The sequence below is a fragment of the Dendropsophus ebraccatus genome, chromosome 2 (assembly GCF_027789765.1).
Source record: "Dendropsophus ebraccatus isolate aDenEbr1 chromosome 2, aDenEbr1.pat, whole genome shotgun sequence".
Taxonomy (NCBI): domain Eukaryota; kingdom Metazoa; phylum Chordata; class Amphibia; order Anura; family Hylidae; genus Dendropsophus; species Dendropsophus ebraccatus.
In genome coordinates this window covers 145,967,592-145,987,491 of record NC_091455.1, presented here as the reverse complement: position 1 = coordinate 145,987,491, position 19,900 = coordinate 145,967,592, and the positions used below count along the sequence as shown (strand labels likewise).

At 44.0% G+C, this 19,900-nt stretch overlaps 1 protein-coding gene across 1 annotated transcript in view; it reads left to right on the top strand.

Annotated features, from left to right (window-relative positions):
- The window catches only part of BMPER (BMP binding endothelial regulator), a 206,300-nt gene that overhangs the window by 142,563 nt on the left and 43,837 nt on the right, over nt 1–19,900 (top strand). The window contains exon 13 of the mRNA XM_069958442.1: nt 12,446–12,782. Coding sequence (XP_069814543.1) covers nt 12,446–12,782 — 337 coding nt within the window. The remainder of the gene's footprint in view (nt 1–12,445; nt 12,783–19,900) is intronic.

Here is a 19,900-nt window from a genome sequence, read left to right as displayed (position 1 = left end):
CTGTGGCACTGTCTCGTCTCAGTTAGTAATTGGCTAAGCAGCCTGGAGGCACGGGGACAAGGAAGAGGAAGCCGGGAAAGTGCAGACACATAACTTGTGCACCCAAAATGCGCCAAAATAGCTAAACGATTGTTTATCTGTTTTAGTGCAGTTCGTTAAGGTACGCTTCATATTCGCACATTTAACGCCAAACAATTGTGTAAATGTCGAAACAAATTTTTCAAAACTTTGCTCATGTCTTGTTAAGGGTGCCTTGACACACACACACCGGATTCGCAGCAGTTTTCACGCTGTAAATTTGCAACGAAATCTGTTGCAAATCCTTGTACTATGAAGTTCAATGGGTTACATATGCGCAGCGGAATTTTCATTCTGCTGTAAGTATGTAACGCGCCCCCTTTTAACCCTCTGCCACCCAGAGCCCACAGCATACATTACCTGCTCAGTGCCGTGGCTGCATGTGAGACTCCCGTCTGTCCCGCTCAGCCAATCAGTGCTGCCATGCACTCACTGGCTGAGGGGACTGATGGGAGCCGGGAGCCTCACAAGCAGACGCAGCGCCAAGCAGGTAATGTATGCTGCTGGCTGTGGGCGACAGGCTGTGTGCGGCGGGGTTTTAAAAGGACCGGGTTACATACACGCAGCAGAATGAAAATTCCGCTGCACTTATGTAACCCCATTGAACTTCACACTACCAGGATTCGCAGTGTGAGATCCACTGAGACTAAGGCACATGTGAAGCTACCCTAAGAGCTTTCAAAAGCAATCTGTCCATTGCAATTCAAACTGATGACACTGTTATATGAAAGGTACAAGGTGTCTCCTTGATCTAACAGTTATCTATCTGTCTGTGATTACAGGATGCAGAAAAATACTTTCGTTATATAGTAAGAACAGTGGCGGATTAAATGTACCCTGGGCCCCGGGCTGTCCGCCCAACCTGCCCCCCCCCCCCCCCCCCCGTCCAACCAAGCAGGCTGTGTGGGGTATATAAGAATACAGAGGTCTGTGGGGGATCAGTATATAGAAGTGACCCCAGAACATCACTAATAGGGGATAGGGGGAGATGCTTTTGTTCTATCCCCTATTAGTGATGTTCTGGGGTCACTTCCCTGCACTGAGCCCCCACAGATCTATGTATTCTTAGACACCACAAAGCATCCAGTGTATAATCCACCTAGGACCCAACTACAACAGCTGCAGGCACTACAACTCCCAGCATGTACTGACAGTCTGCAGCCCTCAGCATATGCTGGGAGTTGTAGTGCCTGTAGTTGGGTTCTAGTTTAAAAGTTTTCGCTAGTGTACTGTAGTGACCTCGGGGCTGTGTCAGTACACTACCGCAAACAATACACTGACCCATTTAGACCCCAATGGTACACAGGCTCTGCACACTATAGTACTGGGTTCACACACAGTATATTTCAGGCAGTATTTGGTCCTCATGTCAGGTCCTCATAGCAACCAAAACCAAGAGTGGATTAAAAACACAGAAAGGCTCTGTCCACATAATGTTGAAATTGAGTGGATGGCCGTCATATAACAGTAAATAACGGCCATTTTTTCAATATAACAGCCATTGTTTTAAGATAACAGCAAATATTTGCAATTAAATGACGGCCATCCACTCAATTACAACATTGTGTGGACAGATCCTTTCTGTGTTTTCAATCCACTCCTGGTTTTGGTTGCTATGAGGACCTGACATGAGGACCAAATACTGCCTGAAATATACTGTGTGTGAACCCAGCCTATAAGTGATTACAGTGCAGTTACTAATGACTCACAGGTGACGTCTTCTCCATCGCTCACTTTTTGCTTTCTTCTCTATTTGGCGCAGCATCATGAAGACTTCTCCGACCCCAACTCATCTGCAGACGGGGAGCTGGGGGTGACTGGGGAAGGGAGGCAGCTGGGGCGACAGGGAGAGAAGCTGGGGCGATAGGAAGAGAAGCTGGGGCACCAGGGGGAGCAGCTGGGGCAACAGAGGCCGGAGGGGGGGGGGAGCTGGGGAGGCAGGGTAGCAGCAGGGGGAGACGCTGGGGGTGGCAGAAGGGGGAGACGCTGGGGGTGGCAGCAGGGGGAGAAGATGATGGGGGTAGCAGCAGGGGGAAAAGATGATGGGGGTAGCAGCAGGGGGAAAAGATGATGGGGGTAGCAGCAGGTGGAAAAGATGATGGGGGTAGCAGCGGGGGAGAAGATAATGGGGGTGGCAGCAGGGGGAGAAGATGATGGGGGTGGCAGCAGGGGGAGATGATGATGGGGGTGGCATCGGGGGGAGAAGATGATGGGGGTAGCAGCAGGGGGAGAAGATGATGGGGGTGGCAGCAGGGGGAGAAGATGATGGGGGTGGCAGCAGGGGGAGAAGATGATGGGGGTAGCAGCAGGGGGAGAATATGATGGGTGTAGCAGCAGGGGGAGAAGATGATGGGGTAGTAGCAGGGGGAGAAGATGATGGGGGTAGCAGCAGGGGGAGAAGATGATGAAGGGTAGCAGCAGGGGGAGAAGATGGGGCGGCATGGAGAGCAGCTAAGGGGCAAGGGGTACAGCCGGGCGGCAGGGGGTATAGTTGGGCGGCAGGTAGCCGGGGTGAGCTTCCGGAGTGCCTGTCACGCAGGCCAGAAGCTCACAGTACAGCCCCGCGGTGCCCGAACTTCTCTGCTTGGCGGCGCGCATGATGTGACGTCATCATGCCGCCAGGAGAGAAGTACGGGCACCGCAAAGACGGCAAGGAATCCAGCAGGCAAGGAATCAGAGAGAGGGGGTGGTGCCGCGGCGGACTCCAACGACAGCGCGCCACAGCAGAACATCACTCGGGGGCCCATTGGGCCCCGAAAGTGATGTGCTGCTGGCGCTGCTATGTAAGATCTTAATGTGGGCGGAGAGCCTTGGGCCCCGGGCGGCCGCCCAAACCGCCCACATTATAATCCACCACTGAGTAAGAAGAGTCAAAGAGGCTTTCCTGAGCTTCTCAAAAGCAGCAAGTTGTAACATCTCCTTAGGCCGTATGCACACGTTCAGTATTTTTTTCAAGTCCGTAGATTCCTCCCGCTATAAACCCGTAGAATCCGCTAAAAATTACAGATTTTGCGTTTGTAATGCATCTATAATTCTATAAATCCTTTTCTTTTTTTCAACATGTCAATTATAACTCATCCGTATCTTTTTATGGAAATGCCAAACAGGTTAGAATCAGTAAATAATTGCAGACCCCAATGATTTAAAAAAAAAATCTAGGTTCACACTAGGACATGTCCTTTTTTCAGCATTGGTTTGCGTCCTTGTAATCTACTGATTGTGAGAATAGCCCAATAGACAACAATGTGCTCTAACTCGAATATGGAAATACAGATTCGTAGTGTAAATAAGGCCTTACTCCCCCTCCCGTACCTGTACCTACTTGAGACATAGCTTCCAGCGAGGGGGAGAGAGGAGACATTACAGCCTGCAGCAGATTAGGAGCTTGGGAAAACCTCTTTGACTCTTTACACAATAGAATAAACACATTTTTTTCTGGAAGCACAGCTGGATATATTATAGGTACTGTGTGTCTCTTTGTCCAAACAGCATGTAACAGTGCCAGCAGTTTGAAATGAGAAATATAGTTGACAGATTCCCTTTAAACACCTGTAACATAGAACATGTTATTGGTTTTGGATCACATGACACTTGTTCTACACAACATATATGCTATTTTCATGGAGTGTTGTAATTAATCTAGCTTACAGCCCACCAATAACTTATCCATATACAGTATTCATAAGTCTAGAGCCTAAACAGAAAGCTGACACTTTTCAAGCCCCCCCCCCCCCTTTATAAGCATGTTCTGAAATTTCCCGACAGATATGTGTTTTTATTTTCCAATGAAACCAAAAAAGCCGCTCAGTAACCCGAAAAGAGGTTGTGTTTTCTCGATTTGTTTTTTTTTTCAGATATCACAACATATTTGCTAATGGTTTGCCTACAGTTTTTAGTGCATCTACTTTGCACTTAGCTGACCAACTTCAAAATAGTTTTTTACATTAGTGTTGTGCAGTGTGGTGCAAAATAGTACAAGTAGGCGGCTCAGAGTAACACATGAAAAACCAGCCAATACGCTATAAACAATCAGTTCTTTCAGAAGGTTTTCCCTTATAAATACATCATAATGTCAAGAGTTCTACAACCATCTTTAGGCTGGGTTCACACAGTATATTTCAGTCAGAATTTGGTCAGTATTTTGCAACCTCAACCACAAGTGGATTGAAAACAGAAAGGCTCTGTTCACACAATGTTGAAATTGAATGGATGGCCGACATATAACAGTAAATAACTGCCATTATTTCAATACAACAGCTGTTGTTTTAAAATAACAGCAAATATTTGCCATTAAATGTCGCCATCTATTCAATTTCAACATTGTGTGAACAGAGCCTTTCTGTGTTTTCAATCCACTTCTGGTTTTGGTTGCAATATGAGGACCACAATACTGACTGAAATATACGTAGTATGAACCCAGCCTTAGGGAAACCGAGGGGCACGTGTAACATGATTTTCTTTAGTGCAATAGTATTAATAAATGATATTAATTTGTTAAACTGCTGAGACATAACATACTTTGTGTTATATTTTGATTTAATTTAAGGCCCCACGGGCAGATTAGTGCTTATTACCTATCTCATTGCTTTTAATATTATTCTATCCTCATAGAAACACAAGCAAAGGGCAAAGAAAAGGGACAACAATTACAGAACCAACAATTACATCAGACAATGTGTCAAAGCCAAATGTAGTCAAATTTCTTCCAAGTTTCAATTGCCATTTAAAAATTTACTTTATAATGTGCTCGAAAAATGCTTTCAAAAGCATCAATCACATCGACATGTCATTGGCAACGACGCACATTTGTCTTAGGAGACTGGTAACAGTTCCAAGGACCTTATTAATTAATTAGCGATAATGGCCACCACCTCAAGATCCCTGCAAACAACTTCAATTATAGGGTTTCATGAGCCTCAGTGGAATCTGCAGCTTCTTGCATTGGATCCTAGGAGATTTACATAGCTGGAATACCTACAACAACCAGGATTAAAGAAACCAAGCATTTAAGCTGTTTCCCTTCTACAGGGGGTTCATTCAGATTTGCTCAGTGAGAGTGCTGATAGACCCCAGAATAATACTATTTTTTTTAAAACATATACAAATTAAAGGAATTATTCTGCCTTTTATGTTATAATCAGATTCAGCAGCTGAATGTTTGTTATTAAAAACAGTGTAATTTTAGTTTGGAGCAATCCACATTGTCGTGCATGAGAAACATCTGTGTGTTCTGGCCTGGTGTATACAGTATGTCTGTATAGTTCTACAAACAGATATCTGTTGGAACCTTTAAGAAAACAATAAGTGCATGTAAAGACATTTGTAAAGAAGATTTATTATTATTCACTGGCAAATTGTTAGATTTTTCAATCCTTGGTTTATTTCTTTTAAAGACATTTATACTGACGGGCAGGGGCGTAGCTAATGTCTCCTGGGCCCTGGTGCGAGAGGCCGACTTGGGCCCCCCCCCCCTCCTTTCACGACCAAGTGATGCTATTGTTGTGTGTGTGTGTATATATATATATATATATACACACACAGTGGTGCCTTGGATTATGAGCATAATTCGTTCCAGGACCGTGCTTGTAATCCAAATCCACTCTTAAACCAAAGCAAATTTTCCTATAAGAAATCATGTAAATGCAGACAATTGGTTCCGCACCCCAAATATATTTATTATTCTGTACTGTACAGTAATGGAGAGGATGGGAAACACAAGGGCTGACAGAGACTGCAGGGAGCATGAAGGAATGAGCAGGGCAGATGTGGGTACATACATGCAGCACTCTCTGTCCGGGGAGAGAGGGGTTACAGCTATGGAGAGATTACCCCCCCCCACAGTCCTGTCCCCTGATGTAAGCCCCAGCCTGAAGGGGATCTGCTATGATTTGGAAGGTGTTTAGAGTACAGTGCTGTAGACCCCGCTATGCAGGCCATGCCCCTTCTCCACTCGCGCTCCCACCCAATACAGGAAGTTCTTAAACCAAAGCAATGTTCTTAAACCAAGTCACAATTTTGAAAAACTGTGAGCTCTTAAACCAAAACGCTCTTAAACGAAGTTACTCTTAAACCAAGGTACCACTGTATGTATATATATATATACACACACACACACACCAAGACAGATATTACCTATTACCGCCATACTGTTACCGACCAAATCCTGTATACTGAGACCAATATTACCAGTAATACCAGTATATAGGGAGGAAACATTACCGCCACACCACAACCACTACCATCACCACCATATTGTTACTGACCAAATCCAGTATACTAAATCACCTCATCCAGTCATATAGAGGTGGCCCCAGCTCTACACAGGCTCTATACACCATATACATTACAGTGCAGATATATCAGGTGACTCACAGGAGACGTCTTCTCTGATCGGAGTTCTTTCCTTTTCATCATCTTCTCCATCCGTCCTGGGCCGTTATGAGAACTTCTCCAAGCCACGAATCCACAGAATCTGCCAGACAGACATATTAGGCTCCACACTCTGACACCATCTCCATCTCTCTACACACTGCACATCTGTACTGTCCCCTTTACACCCTTATTTAGTGGGTAGCCCTGACTATGTGACCCCCTAATAATATATGCCCCCCTCTGTGTATTCCCTCTCCCCCTATGTTGCCCCCCCAAATAGATGGCCCCCTCCCTTATAGATGGCCCCCTCTACCCCCTCCCTTATAGATGGCCCCCTCTACCCCCTCCCTTATAGATGGCCCCCTATACCCCTTCCTTTATAGATGGCCCCCTCTCTCCTCACCCTCCCTTATGGATGGTCCCCTCTCCCCCCACCCTCCCTTATAGATGGCCCCCTCTCCCCCCACCCTCCCTTATAGATGGTCCCCTTCCCCCCCCCCTCCCTTATAGATGGTCCCCTTCCCCCCCCCCTCCCTTATAGATGGTCCCCTTCCCCCCCCCCCTCCCTTATAGATGGTCCCCTTCCCCCCCTCCCTTATAGATGGTCCCCTCCCCCCCCCTCCCTTATAGATGGTCCCCTTCACCCCCCCTCCCCCCCCCCCCTCCCTTATAGATGGTCCCCTTCCCCCCTCCCTTATAGATGGTCCCCTTCCCCCCCTCCCTTATAGATGGTCCCCTTTCCCCCCCTTTATAGATGGTCCCCTTCCTCCCTCCCTTATAGATGGTCCCCTTCCCCCCCCACCCTCATAGATGGCCCCCCTCTTTCCCCCCACCCTCATAGATGGCCCCTCTTTCCCCCCCACCCTCATAGATGGCCCCCTCCTTTCCCCCCACCCTCATAGATGGCCCCCTCCTTCCCTCCACCCTCATAGATGGCCCCCCTGTTTCCCCCCACCCTCATAGATGGCCCCCTCCTTTCCCCCCACCCTCATAGATGGCCCCCTCCTTTCCCCCCACCCTCATAGATGGCCCCCTCCTTTCCCCCCACCCTCATAGATGGCCCCCTCCTTTCCCCCCACCCTCATAGATGCCCCCCACCTTTCCCCCACCCTCATAGATGGCCCCCTCCTTTCCCCCCACCCTCATAGATGTCCCCCTCTTTCCCCCCACCCTCATAGATGGCCCCCTCCTTTCCCCCCACCCTCATAGATGGCCCCCTCCTTTCCCCCCACCCTCATAGATGGCCCCCTCCTTTCCCCCCACCCGTACAGGCTGATAAAAAAAACAAAACTTAACTCACCTGACATCGCGCTCCCACGTTGATCCTCACTCCTTTGGTCTGTCCCCGGCTGCTGCGCGGCTGCCGGGGGTGTCGCGTCTTATCCCCGGCAGCGCGCGCATCCCAGAACTCCCTGCGCGCCGGAAACCGGAAGTCAGGGCCCAAGGCGCGCAGGGAGTTCTGGGATGCGCGCGCTGCTGGGGGTAAGACGCGACACCCCCGGCAGCCGCGCAGCAGCCGGGGAAAGACGGAGCCGGACTCTTGTGACCGCAAGCAAAACAATGCTTGCGGTCACAAGAGTGATTGATCGGGGGGCCCCGCGGGCCCCCCTTGTGGCGGGCCCGGTCGCGGCGGCGACCCCCGCGACCACGGTGGCTACGCCACTGCTGACGGGAACGCAGTATGTCACTAGTTCATTTGAGGACTTTGTAGAAAGCAAGACTGTGATTGAAGTTACAGCAGATACAGATCAAATAGCAATAATGGTTATACAATGCCTATTATATCTAGCACAGCCCGTGAAATGTTTACACAGCAGTGTCATTACGTTAAGTGAAACATGCAGCCTAAAATCACTTTACACTTCAAATTTGGGACTAAACAGCATTCACATATTTAATATCAATGACACGTATGTTAGTCTGTTAATGTAAAATGATATGAAATGCTAATAATAAGAGAAGATTCCTTATGTTAACAAGAATTTATGAAAAATTGTACAAAACTATTTTTTGTTGAGCAAATATAATAAATGACTACTTACTGAATGGGTTGGAACAGTGCTTCTGAAACTTTATGTTCTCTTACCTCACCCAGCAATCCTTGTAGATGCTGGGGGCCTCACCAACAAACACATACTATCCCAAATCATCACCAAAGTGCAGAAATAAATACTGCTACACCTGTAGTAAACTAACACCACTTTGCAGCAGCAAATATTGCTACACCTTTAATAAGCTTTAATAAACACCACAGTGAATAATTCCATACTGCTCCACATGTAGTTACCCAACACTATAGTTCAGAAATACATACTTCTTCACCTGCAGTAACTAACACCATACTGCACCAATACATACAGTACTGCTCCATGTATATAACCCAACACCAGGGATATAGACAAAGGCTTGTGGGCCCTGGTGCAAAGTTACAGCTTGGCCCCAGTATATCACTGCCCCCTCTAATGTACTGTCCACAAATCATTGTTTCCTAAACTGTGGCCCCCCAGCTGTTGCAAAACTACAACTCCCATCATGAACAGTCAGCAGGACACGATGGGGGTTGTATTTGTGCAACATCTGGTGAGCCATATATTGCAAAACTACAACCCCCATCATGAACTCTTAGCGGGGCATGGTGGGGTTGCAGTCATGCAACCAAGAGAGCCTCCGTCCCCCTAATGCTCACCTATCCTGCTGTGCTCTGGTAAGCTGACCTCTTCTGATAAGGTCTGAAAGTTGTGTTAGTGGTGGAGCTAATTGCTCTGCTCTGCATTAGGGTGGGTTCATACTGAGGAATTCTCGCAGATAATATCCGACATGTCACTTCTTTTGGCGGATAATGGAATACGCCAGCCCATAGAATGGTGTCTATGGAGCCGGCGGAAAGGCAGAGTTTATCCACGAGAATTCCGTAGTGTGAACTCACCCTAATACAGAAAGTACAGAGGTTAGTTCCCCCACTAGTGCCCCACAAACAGGTAATTTCCCCTCTAATGCCCCCAAAATAATTATTTCCCCCAATAGTGGCACATAGTTCCACATTTACCCCACTGTTGCTAGTGAGAGGCACCTCACAATTTGAGAAGCACAGTGTTAGACAATACTTTCATCAAAGAAAATCTGAGAGTTCAAATAATTTTTTAAACATGTCTGGTTTTGTTTCATTAACCCTTCAGAGTGCTGAAAAGATTATTTAAGCACTCTTTTTGTTGTTATTGAGCCCCTGAGAGTTTCCACTATGACACATAGCTATTTTCCATTCTCTCCATTTTAGTGGGCAGGACAGCGCTCGACTGTTTGTCAGTAGTACTCACACAGGAGCTTCCTTTTCTTTACTTGTCTTGCCAATCACAAGACAGCACTTACTTCTCACTGCTAATGTAAGTGTACCAGTTTGAACAGGCTTGCACTGTGGTGGGGAATGATTGACAGTATGCTACAATAGATGTCATGATGGAGGGAAGGGGAAGATTATTGATGTACTGGGTTTGCAAGGTGCTATGTGAGCAGTAAGGAAAGAATCACCATTAGCAGATCAAGGATGGGGTTACTTTAAGCTCTAAACTGCCGCTGCTGCTGATATTGAAGATGACAAGCCTGCAGACTAACGGGAGGGGGAGATTACATTTAGGAAGTAGCACAATGTGTATAGTAGAAAAACAAGGGACAGTTACCCATAATGTTATTAGCGATTGCTTCCTCTGATTCCTCTGTGTGTATAAACACCAGAAGACATCAGTCTTTATACTGCTAGAGGTGGGAAATGTAATAATTAGGGAGCTGTGAGGGCTATGGAAAGATGGGCCCCCGTCTGGAGGATGTTTCCTAGGCAGAGGACCTAATATATTATAGCTGATAGGTCAAATGATATTCCATATCTCTCACACTTTGTCATTAACGTTGCCTTAAAACATCTTAAACATACTTAGATACCACCTCTGGTGACCTACAAAGGTTATATAGGGCTTTTAGAGCTCATAGACAGTGCTATACACAAATTTTAGGACTATTGATGAAGTTCAGGTTTAGACCAAACTAGTTTGGTCCAAACATTGCTTAAGTTCAACGAACCAGAAAAACCAAACTTTTCACAGGTTCGCTCATCTTTACAGGTATCCCAAAGCCCCCTCCAACAATAACCTAATACGGCATTTACCTAATACCCATTAAAATGAATCAAACAATTTATTTAAATGGGGCTTCTTATGTCAAATCATTGGATGAAGAGCATTCAGCAATTTCAGCTATTCCTATAAATTTCAGTAGAGTGACCCCTGACCTACTGGTATAAAGACTTTATTTTTCTTTGAGCATATCAGCAGTCAGACCCTGACCAGTTAGCCCCTTTGACTTGTGAAAAAATAGTTTAGTTGAAAAATCACTTGGTCAGAGTTCTTTGCTGTACATCTTTGTTTACCATGAGTAGATTTTTCTTCAATTTAAGAATAGTAAATTTTATTTAATGATTATCCGAAACCTGATTTATTTCTCATATTCTGTTCTAATTTAGATATTTATTTACTGCTTGGTTTACAAAGTCAACACCAAAATATTTTAGTTTTCTACTTATTTTAGTCATTGCAACTTGACTGTTTTCAGCATGTTACTTTACATAGGCACTATACACAAAGTGAAATAGCTGGAACATTAAACACATACCGTACCCTCAGCTTTTGTTCTTTCAGATTCTTTAAAAGCCATCAAGCCACTTCTGTACTTCACAAGTAAGGACAAAGCGTCAACCACAAATAACACAATTGATTTATTAAATAAATGATTGTAATTGAATGCAGACTGTTCTATTGTGAATCACAATCTTAAAGCATCATATTACGCATATATCCTGTTAAATACTAACTGCTTATTGTTGATGTACATGACTATTCCATTTACATAGAGATGACATATTTAAAACATCCAATAATACAGCCCAAAAAATATTCCCGCGCTCATTAAAACTTTTTAGGGTACAAACCCACACACCGTATACACAGCAGATACGCAACAAATACGCAGCAAATACGCAGCAGATTTGTTGGTACAGATTTGATGCTGTGTTCAGTTATTTAGATCTAATCTGCTGCGTATTTGCTGCGTGTTTGCTGCGTATTTGCTGCGTATCGCAGCAGTAAATACGCTGCTTATACGGTGTGTGGGTTTATACCCTTAGTGTATAAACGCACTAAGGGTATAAACCCACGCACGCAGCAAAAACGCATCAAAAACGCAGCAGATTATATCTAAATAACTGAACACAGCATCAAATCTGTACCAACAAATCTGCTGCGTATTTGCTGCGTTTTTGTTGCGTATCTGCTGTGTATACGGTGTGTGGGTTTGTACCCTTAAAGTGAGTCCTGGTGCTTTATAAGAAAAGCAAGCATACTCAACTGCCCTGATCTTCTTGTTTCTCCCCTGCAGGAAATATCTACTCACAGAGTCACTGGCTTTAGTCAGTAACTAGCTAAGTAAGAATTTCCTGTAGGGTTGACACGTCAGAGGAAGCAGTGAGCATCGGGCATTGTTGGACCGACAGTAATAGGGTATCAGGGCAGGTTAGTATGCTTTTTTTTTTATTGTGAAAGCACCAGAACTGACTCAAAAAATTTAAGCACTGGAATTATACCTCTTTAGAAAAATGCCTGCTATAAGTAAAAAGGTCATCATATATTTCTGTATTCTGGTGAATAAGGCTGAACTGCAATACCAGATATAACCAATGGGCTCAGGTGGCTCTAATTCTGGATAAAACCATTTTCCTGATTTCAAGGAACCTCTATAGAAATTGTATTTTTATATGCTATTCTTCAGCAATCTTAGATTTGTAAATAGTAAAAGTAAGGAACCTGTAGAAATATCTGTGTAACAAATAGAAGTAAAGCTGAAGATAATATATAGCACATACAGTTAGTATAGGGGCATTATTGTAGCTTAAATTCTAAAAATGATATTATACATTCTAATGTATAATGTGCTTGTGTTTCTTTTTATGTAGGCTTGGAAATCTCTTGGGATGGAGACAGTTTTGTGGAAGTAATGGCAGCTCCACACCTTAAAGGGAAACTGTGTGGTCTGTGTGGCAACTACAATGGACACAAGCGAGATGATCTCATAGGTAGCGATGGCAACTTCAAGTTTGATGTGGACGATTTTGGTGATTCCTGGAGAGTGGAATCTAATGAATTCTGTAACCGCCCTCGTAGGAAAACTTTGCCAGAGTTATGTCAAGGGACTGTTAAGGTGAAACTTCGAGCCCACAGGGAATGTCAGAGGTTAAAGTCTTGGGATTTTCAAAGCTGTCACTCGACAGTTGATTATGCCATGTTCTATCGGTAAGTTGTATATACCAATGTGATCGATTGCTAGATGACTTTTAACATTCTTAATAATTTATGTTATTGGCTCCATTATGCTTTATAATACTGACCCCAGGTTTTACAGAACCTCTTTTTGAAGAACAAGTGAGCTTTTATCAGTCAATCAGTAGATGGCACAGAAAGTTCTTTTACCAAATGACCTATGAACCGAGAGATGGGATGTGTCCTGCAAAATCAAAAAAGGGAGGAAGGCAGGGGGGTGCGGGTAGTACTGCTCCTACGTCCAGCTGACAGCCACTGGTGTCATACAGTTCTTCTAACTGCAATGTACGACGTACCCGGCTGAACAACTGCCCGCTCAGCCAATCAGTGACTGGGTGGACACCCCTATGCCTTTTTATGAACACATCCTATTCATATTGAGCTATGGACTTTTGCATGTAAGTGATGTCTTATTTTAGGTAAAAAAAAGCCTAGCTCAGTAGTCAGCAGTACAGTCATTGAGGTGGCTTTCTTTTTAAAGCATCTATCATTCTTTATTAACTTTAGAACGTTTCATGTGCTCGAGTTTTCATGGCCTGTATTGCGTTACATCATGAAGTCATAACCCCCTTTCAAAGAACATGTTCTGTCTGAGAAGACCTATTTGAAATAGGATTTTGATGTTTCCATGAAGCTTTCACAGCTTCCATTATTAGGTAGATTTCCACAAGTCTTGTGTTGACTTAGCAGATGAAAATGTTTCATATCGTAATAATTCACATCAGAAGCATTGAGCAGAGTATCATGTTGCTTTTAGGACCTATAGTTATTTATTACATCACTTTCCCAAGGAAAACGTTCTTGTTTTCACATTAATCTCACTTGGCCACCGACTCCATCATTGGCACCATCTAGGTTTTCCTTTATTGCCATTTTTTTAGAGACATGCTTAGCTTTCCTGGAGTAAAATAATGATGGATAGATGAGAGAATAAAAGCTATTATGGTTTATGCCACAGGATATAAATTGAACGTGCAGTAAAAATGCTATATAATACTGACATTATAACAAATACTACAACTCTTATGAGTATCCAAACCTTTAAAGAAATACAATATATGTGCCACTGGTATAAGTCTGGGTACTTGATTCATTTTATTTGTTTAACTGCTTTGGAGAAGAAAATGTCTTGTTACATTGATTTTGTTCAGTTTGGTAACAAATACCACTCCTTCCAAAACACGCTCAATATTGAAACCCAGGTACTTTATGTACGTCTGTATTTCCTTATTGAATTAGAGGAGACAGCACCATTTCTTTCTTTCTTTCTTTTTTTTTTTTTTTTTTTTTTAAGGCATTTCTCCTAAAAAAAATACTGTAATTAAAGGGTTTTCACTGACTAAAACAATGACGGCCCAGTGACAGCCAAGGATAGATTATTGTGTGATTAGTGGGCGTCTTACCCCCAGGATCTCTGCCAACTATAAGACTGAAGGCTTCCACAGCAGCCCATCTGTATTATTGTAGTATGTCCTTCAGGATGCTGTTTCGCTGTCTTTTAATTTAGATTATTTTAATATATATTGAGGACTTGCCTCATTATGAAATAATATATATTAAAATAAAATAAAATTGTAATTTACTTTTTTTCAAAAATCTCAAGTCTTTCAGTACTTATCAGCTGCTGTATGCCCTATAAGAAGTTGTGTTTTGTTTTCAGTCTGGCACAGTGCTCTCTGCTGCAACCCTTGGCTGTGACTATAACAGTCCAAAGAAAGAAAGGTTTTATTTTTTTTTATGGAGATGTGCTAATGCTTAGGGAATTTCCTATCAGAGACAGAGGTGGCAGCAGAGAGCACTGTGTCAGACTGGAAAGAACACACCACTTCCTGCAGGACATACATCAGCTGTTAAGTATTGGAAGGATTGAGATTTTTCTCTTTTTTATTTTAATCAGATAATTTTTTTTATTGTCAAAGACCGCACATACAGTATCAGAGGCATTGCATTACATCATTGCCAGTTACAGATCAGTTGTCCAGATGTTGTGCATGACATACATACAAAAAGGAGCGGTCTTTGATTTTCTTTTTTTCACTGTCAGTAATAATTGCAACAAAAATCAAAACAGTAAAAAACATACTCCTCATATGAGGTTTTCACATATAACTTTTGGATTGGGATTTTTCAATAGAAGTAAATTACAAATCTGTATAACTTTCTGCCACCAGTTGAGATGAAAGATTTTTTTTTCTTGCTGTAGTACCCTTTTAAGAAAGAGCTATTGTTACCCTGACCATTTCTAGTGATTTCTCAATCTTCACGTTTCTATGAAATATTTAATATGTCTAGTGGTGGGGTATTAATGGGAACAAGTTAACCGAGCATATAACATTAGTAAGTTTATTATCAGCAATACCTGAAAAGCTGTCACATAAGTCTGCTGCTGGAATACTGTCATAGTCTGTAACAGATTCCAGTCCTTATAGGGAATCCATGGATGAGTTCATGTGAACATGTTTAGTTCTGTAATGCAAACACATAATGATTTAGTAGACACAAGGGAGGTGTAGAAACAGCTGCTGTATTTTTTGTGTCCGAAATTACATTTCTCCAATGTAATACTTGTGAAGATGTTCTACAAGCTTTTACATTATCACCATATGGGAACAGATAGTTAAATGTGAGAGAGCACTAAAGCAAACAGTCCAACAGATGGGGAATCTTAAGGCACATCCTATCATATTTATATACAATGAATGATTTATCATCTAAATCCTATAGTAACAATCACAGAATAATGTATGTTAATATAAATATTAAAATCCTTTACCAGCCTGGTAGCATCAGTGGTTAAGAAAAAATGTGCATACTTAATTTTGGGTTTGGTAAGAATCCTTGGAGGACAGCTCATACAGACTGGAGAAAGAGATGAGGGCTGTCGTAGAACCATATAGGCTGTGTACATGTATAGAGAGAAAACAAAGCTCACATAGCAAACTGTGGGAGAGAAAATAAGCACATGCAAGAATTAGAAAGAAAAAAAAAAAAAAAACTTCTCAAATGTGCCCATAGTCTTTTAAAGGGGTATTCCACTTGAAATGATTATTTTATTGATCAATAGTGTGCAACAATGTAGACATCTATGTAATGTGTTTTAATAACAGCCTCTGTACCATTCCTGTGTATTTGCATGTAACTCACCCCCTCCAGACAGGAAAAAGCAGCTGCAGGGCATTCATTTTGTCGCATTCCTTCCTCTGCCCCCTCCCATCTGAGACATGGATCACATGTCCTCCATCTCTGCTATTGGCTTGGTTGTAAGTGCTGACCCAGGCTCATGGACCATTCTAGAGCACAGATGTCAGTATTATTACCAATGCTAACCCAGCCCACTGCAGAGATTGAGGACACATCTCCAACGGGAGGGTGGGCAGAAGAAGGAACACCTTTTCTTAATCCCATCCATTCATCCTCTGCTTTTGTCTTAGATATCAGAGCGGTGCAGCTCTGTATTGTAAAAGGCATTGATAGTGATAAAGGAGACGTGTGGCATGTTGGGAGATGTAGTCATAGTTAGTTAATACGGTTGAAAAAAGACACGTTCAAGTTCAACCAAGGGGGAGGGATGATAGGTTCTATACATATACATTTAAGTTATTTTGGTCTAAGAGTGGAGGCTGTTGGCGCCCTCCGCTCGGTGTAAGTTTCCAGGCCAGTGCTGTTTTGATTATAGTCCCTTATTTACGTAAACTTCCAGCGGAGAAATCGAGTGGGCTAGAAACGCACAAGAGGTGTCTAAAAACTTGAGGGGAAGCTGTGAGTATTACCAGTGGGGTTTTGAAGACTTTCTTTGGGGATGACATCGATGTAATACCCCTTTAAAGTAACAATATATCATAGAAATATAGATCTACCATTGAACCCATTTCCTGCCATTAATCAGACTGAGCAGCAAGTGTGGAATGAAACACCATGCCATGTGTTTCTCTAACGATTTTGGGGGGTCAAGCCTTATCAATTATGTTTAAAATGGATGCCTGGTGTAGATTCTAATTCTTATTTAGTATCCTTACCAGTCTGAGTGGAGAGCTCTACTGGCTGTTTTATAAGGTCGGTGTATTACATCCCATTTTAATAGGCAATGTGTAATGCTTTATTGTCCCTTATATTACTAATGGCTGCACAGTAAGTAGCTAGTTTAAATAAAATTGCAGGAATTTACATGGAATTTTAATGCCCTCGCGGAAGTGAGCGCTAGAGATGAGCGAACTTTTCAAAAGTTCGGTCCTACCGGACTTTCGGATTTTTCCGGAAAGTTCGGTTCAACCGAATTTCTGATTTCTTTGGATTTCATAGTTTAAAGCATCTATATGATACGGGGGTAGTGTATTTGGTTTAATTTAGGGCTCTACATGTCAGTAACATCATTATCTTTTCGATATCTCAGTCATTTTTTTTTTTTTTAGACTTCAATATTCACCATTAAAGGGTCTATGCAGGAAATTCACCATTACAAGGTCTATGCAGGAAAAAGGTCACAAATGCAGTGAAGGAGCAACAGTAGTCATTGGAGGCCAGTGGAGGTCCAGCAATAGTCATTTGAGGCCAGTACAGGAGCAGTAGTAGTCAACATGGAGGCCAGGCAGGAGCAGCAGTAGCCAACAAGGAGGCAAGGACAGGAACACCAGTAGTCAACCTAGATGCCAGTTAAGGCCCAGCAGTAGCCAACAAGGAGGCAAGGACAGGCACACCAGTAGTCAACCTAGATGCCAGTTAAGGCCCAGCAGTAGCCAACAAGGAGGCAAGGGCAGGCACACCAGTAGTGAACCTAGATGCCAGTTAAGGTCCAGCAGTAGCCAACAAGGAGGCCCGGCAGGAGCAGCAGTAGCCAACATGGAGGCCAGGCAGGAGCAACAGTAGTCAACATGGAGGGCAGGCAGGATCAGCAGTAGCCAACATGGAGGCCAGGCAGAAGCAGCAGTAGCCATTATGGAGGCCAAGCAGGAGCAGCAGGAGCAAACATGGAGGCCAGGCAGGAGCAGCAGTAGTCAACATGGATGCCAGTTAAAGTGACACTGTCACCTTCTTTTTGCCTTCTGACATCTCTACACAGGTGTAAAGGGTAAATTTAGCGGTTTTCATACCCTATTTTATATCATACGTCATGGTGCTTGTTCAAGTAAAAAGTTATCTTTTATCAACTGCAGATTGTGGCATTAGCGCCACTAAGCGCCGCCCACAATGCCACAGTTGGCCCCGCCCCCCACGGTCATTGAAACAGGCTGGCTGAAAGGTCTAAACCCCACCCCCTTTACGTCGGCCAACCAATGGGCGTCAAGGGGGCGGGGCCAACTGAGCCGCTGTAGGCGGGGCTAAGTGCCGCTAATGCTGCAAGGCCACGCCCACGTAATACAATCTACAGCTGATAAAGAGGACACTTTTTACTTAAACAAGCACCATGACGTATGATAGGAAATAAGGTATGAAAAATGCTAAATTTACCCTTTACACCTGTGTAGAGATGTCAGAATGCACAAAGGGGGTGACAGTGTCACTTTAAGGCCCAGCAGTAGCCAACAAGGAGGCAAGGGCAGGCACAACATTAGTCAACCTAGATGCCAGTTAAGGCCCAGCAGTAGCCAACAAGGAGGCAAGGGCAGGCACACCAGTAATCAACCTAGATGCCAGTTAAGGCCCAGCAGTAGCCAACAAGGAGGCAAGGGCAGGCACACCAGTAGTCAATTTAGATGCCAGTTAAGGCCCAGGTAATGCCAGTACCGACAGGCTGCAAGGATGGGCGGGCACTGACGATACTAGGACCTGCAGTGGAGGAGCGTTCCCCCATGGTCATCTGCTTGTCCCGGCTATGCTTCTGACTTGTTAGTTGACTACTGCTGCCTGTTTGCTTTTTAGTTGTGGCGGGCCTGCTGGCGGACGGATTCCCAGTTGACAAATCCGTCGAATAAGCCAAATCGTGCCGTGGATCCCATGTAACATCCGATGTAGCATCCCCTGCCTCTTCCCCCACGTGCTCATTGTCATCAAAGAGTAGTTGGCTGCTCATAGACTAAAATTAGCGGGATGTTGCTGAGGGTGTCAGATGGAGGACGTGGGGGAATTGCTGCGTGCCTGTGCCAAGTCAGGGTCGTGTCTGAGGTACCCACAGATACCTGGCTGTCTGTCTCACTACTCATCCTTGTGGACCTCGAAGTGTGAGCCAGCTACTCCAGGACTGTGGAATTAGACGTGTGGACACGACCCTGGTATATATATATATATATATATATATATATATATATATATATATATAGCATTTTTTTAAGATACAATGCTATACACCTGCACCAGGTATTTTTGTCTCTCAGGATAAGACGGATGTGATATACACACTATCAGAAGTATAGGACTTGTATATCTGTACAGCACGTTTTGGTTCTGTGCACCCATTGCTGTCCTATGCCTAATCTATCTATATTTCGCCCTCTCTATATTTCTCTCTTAATCACTAGATGTTTCTCCTCTCAGCTTTCCTAATCTTTCCTTTCCTTTCCCACAATATCTTCTCAGTAGTCTGTAGTACACAAGAGCAGCTTGCTTCCTCTCTCTCTCTCTACACACTGCGTGGTGCGGTCATGTGACCGATCCTTTTAACCCCTTAGCGACCCATGACGTATCTGATAGGGTGTTCAGAGAGGGCCCCGCTCTGAACGTCGCTGATCCCGGCTGACATGTGCAGCCGGTCAGTGCCTCTATTAGCCGACGCTGGTCCCGTTGCCGCGCTGGCTAATTAAGCCTCTAAGTGCAGCTGTCAAACCTGACAGCTGCACTTAGAGGCTTCAGACCTCACGTCCCTGGTGTCTAGTGGGACGGATCTCCCCCCCGCGATGCGATTGCGGGGGGAGATCCATTCTTCTGGCCGGCCCGGGCCTCAGCGTCGGAATGACGCTGATCCCGGCTCGGCAATAGATTGCTATGGCCCGCAGGAGGCCATAGCAATCTATGACCGATCTCATCGATCTTTGCTGTGTATATACACAGCATTGATCTCTATGAGAGATCATTGCTGTTTATATACAAGTCCCCCAGGGGGACTTCTAGTTACAGTAAAAATAAAAGTAAAAATGTTTTTTTATTAATAAAAAATCCCC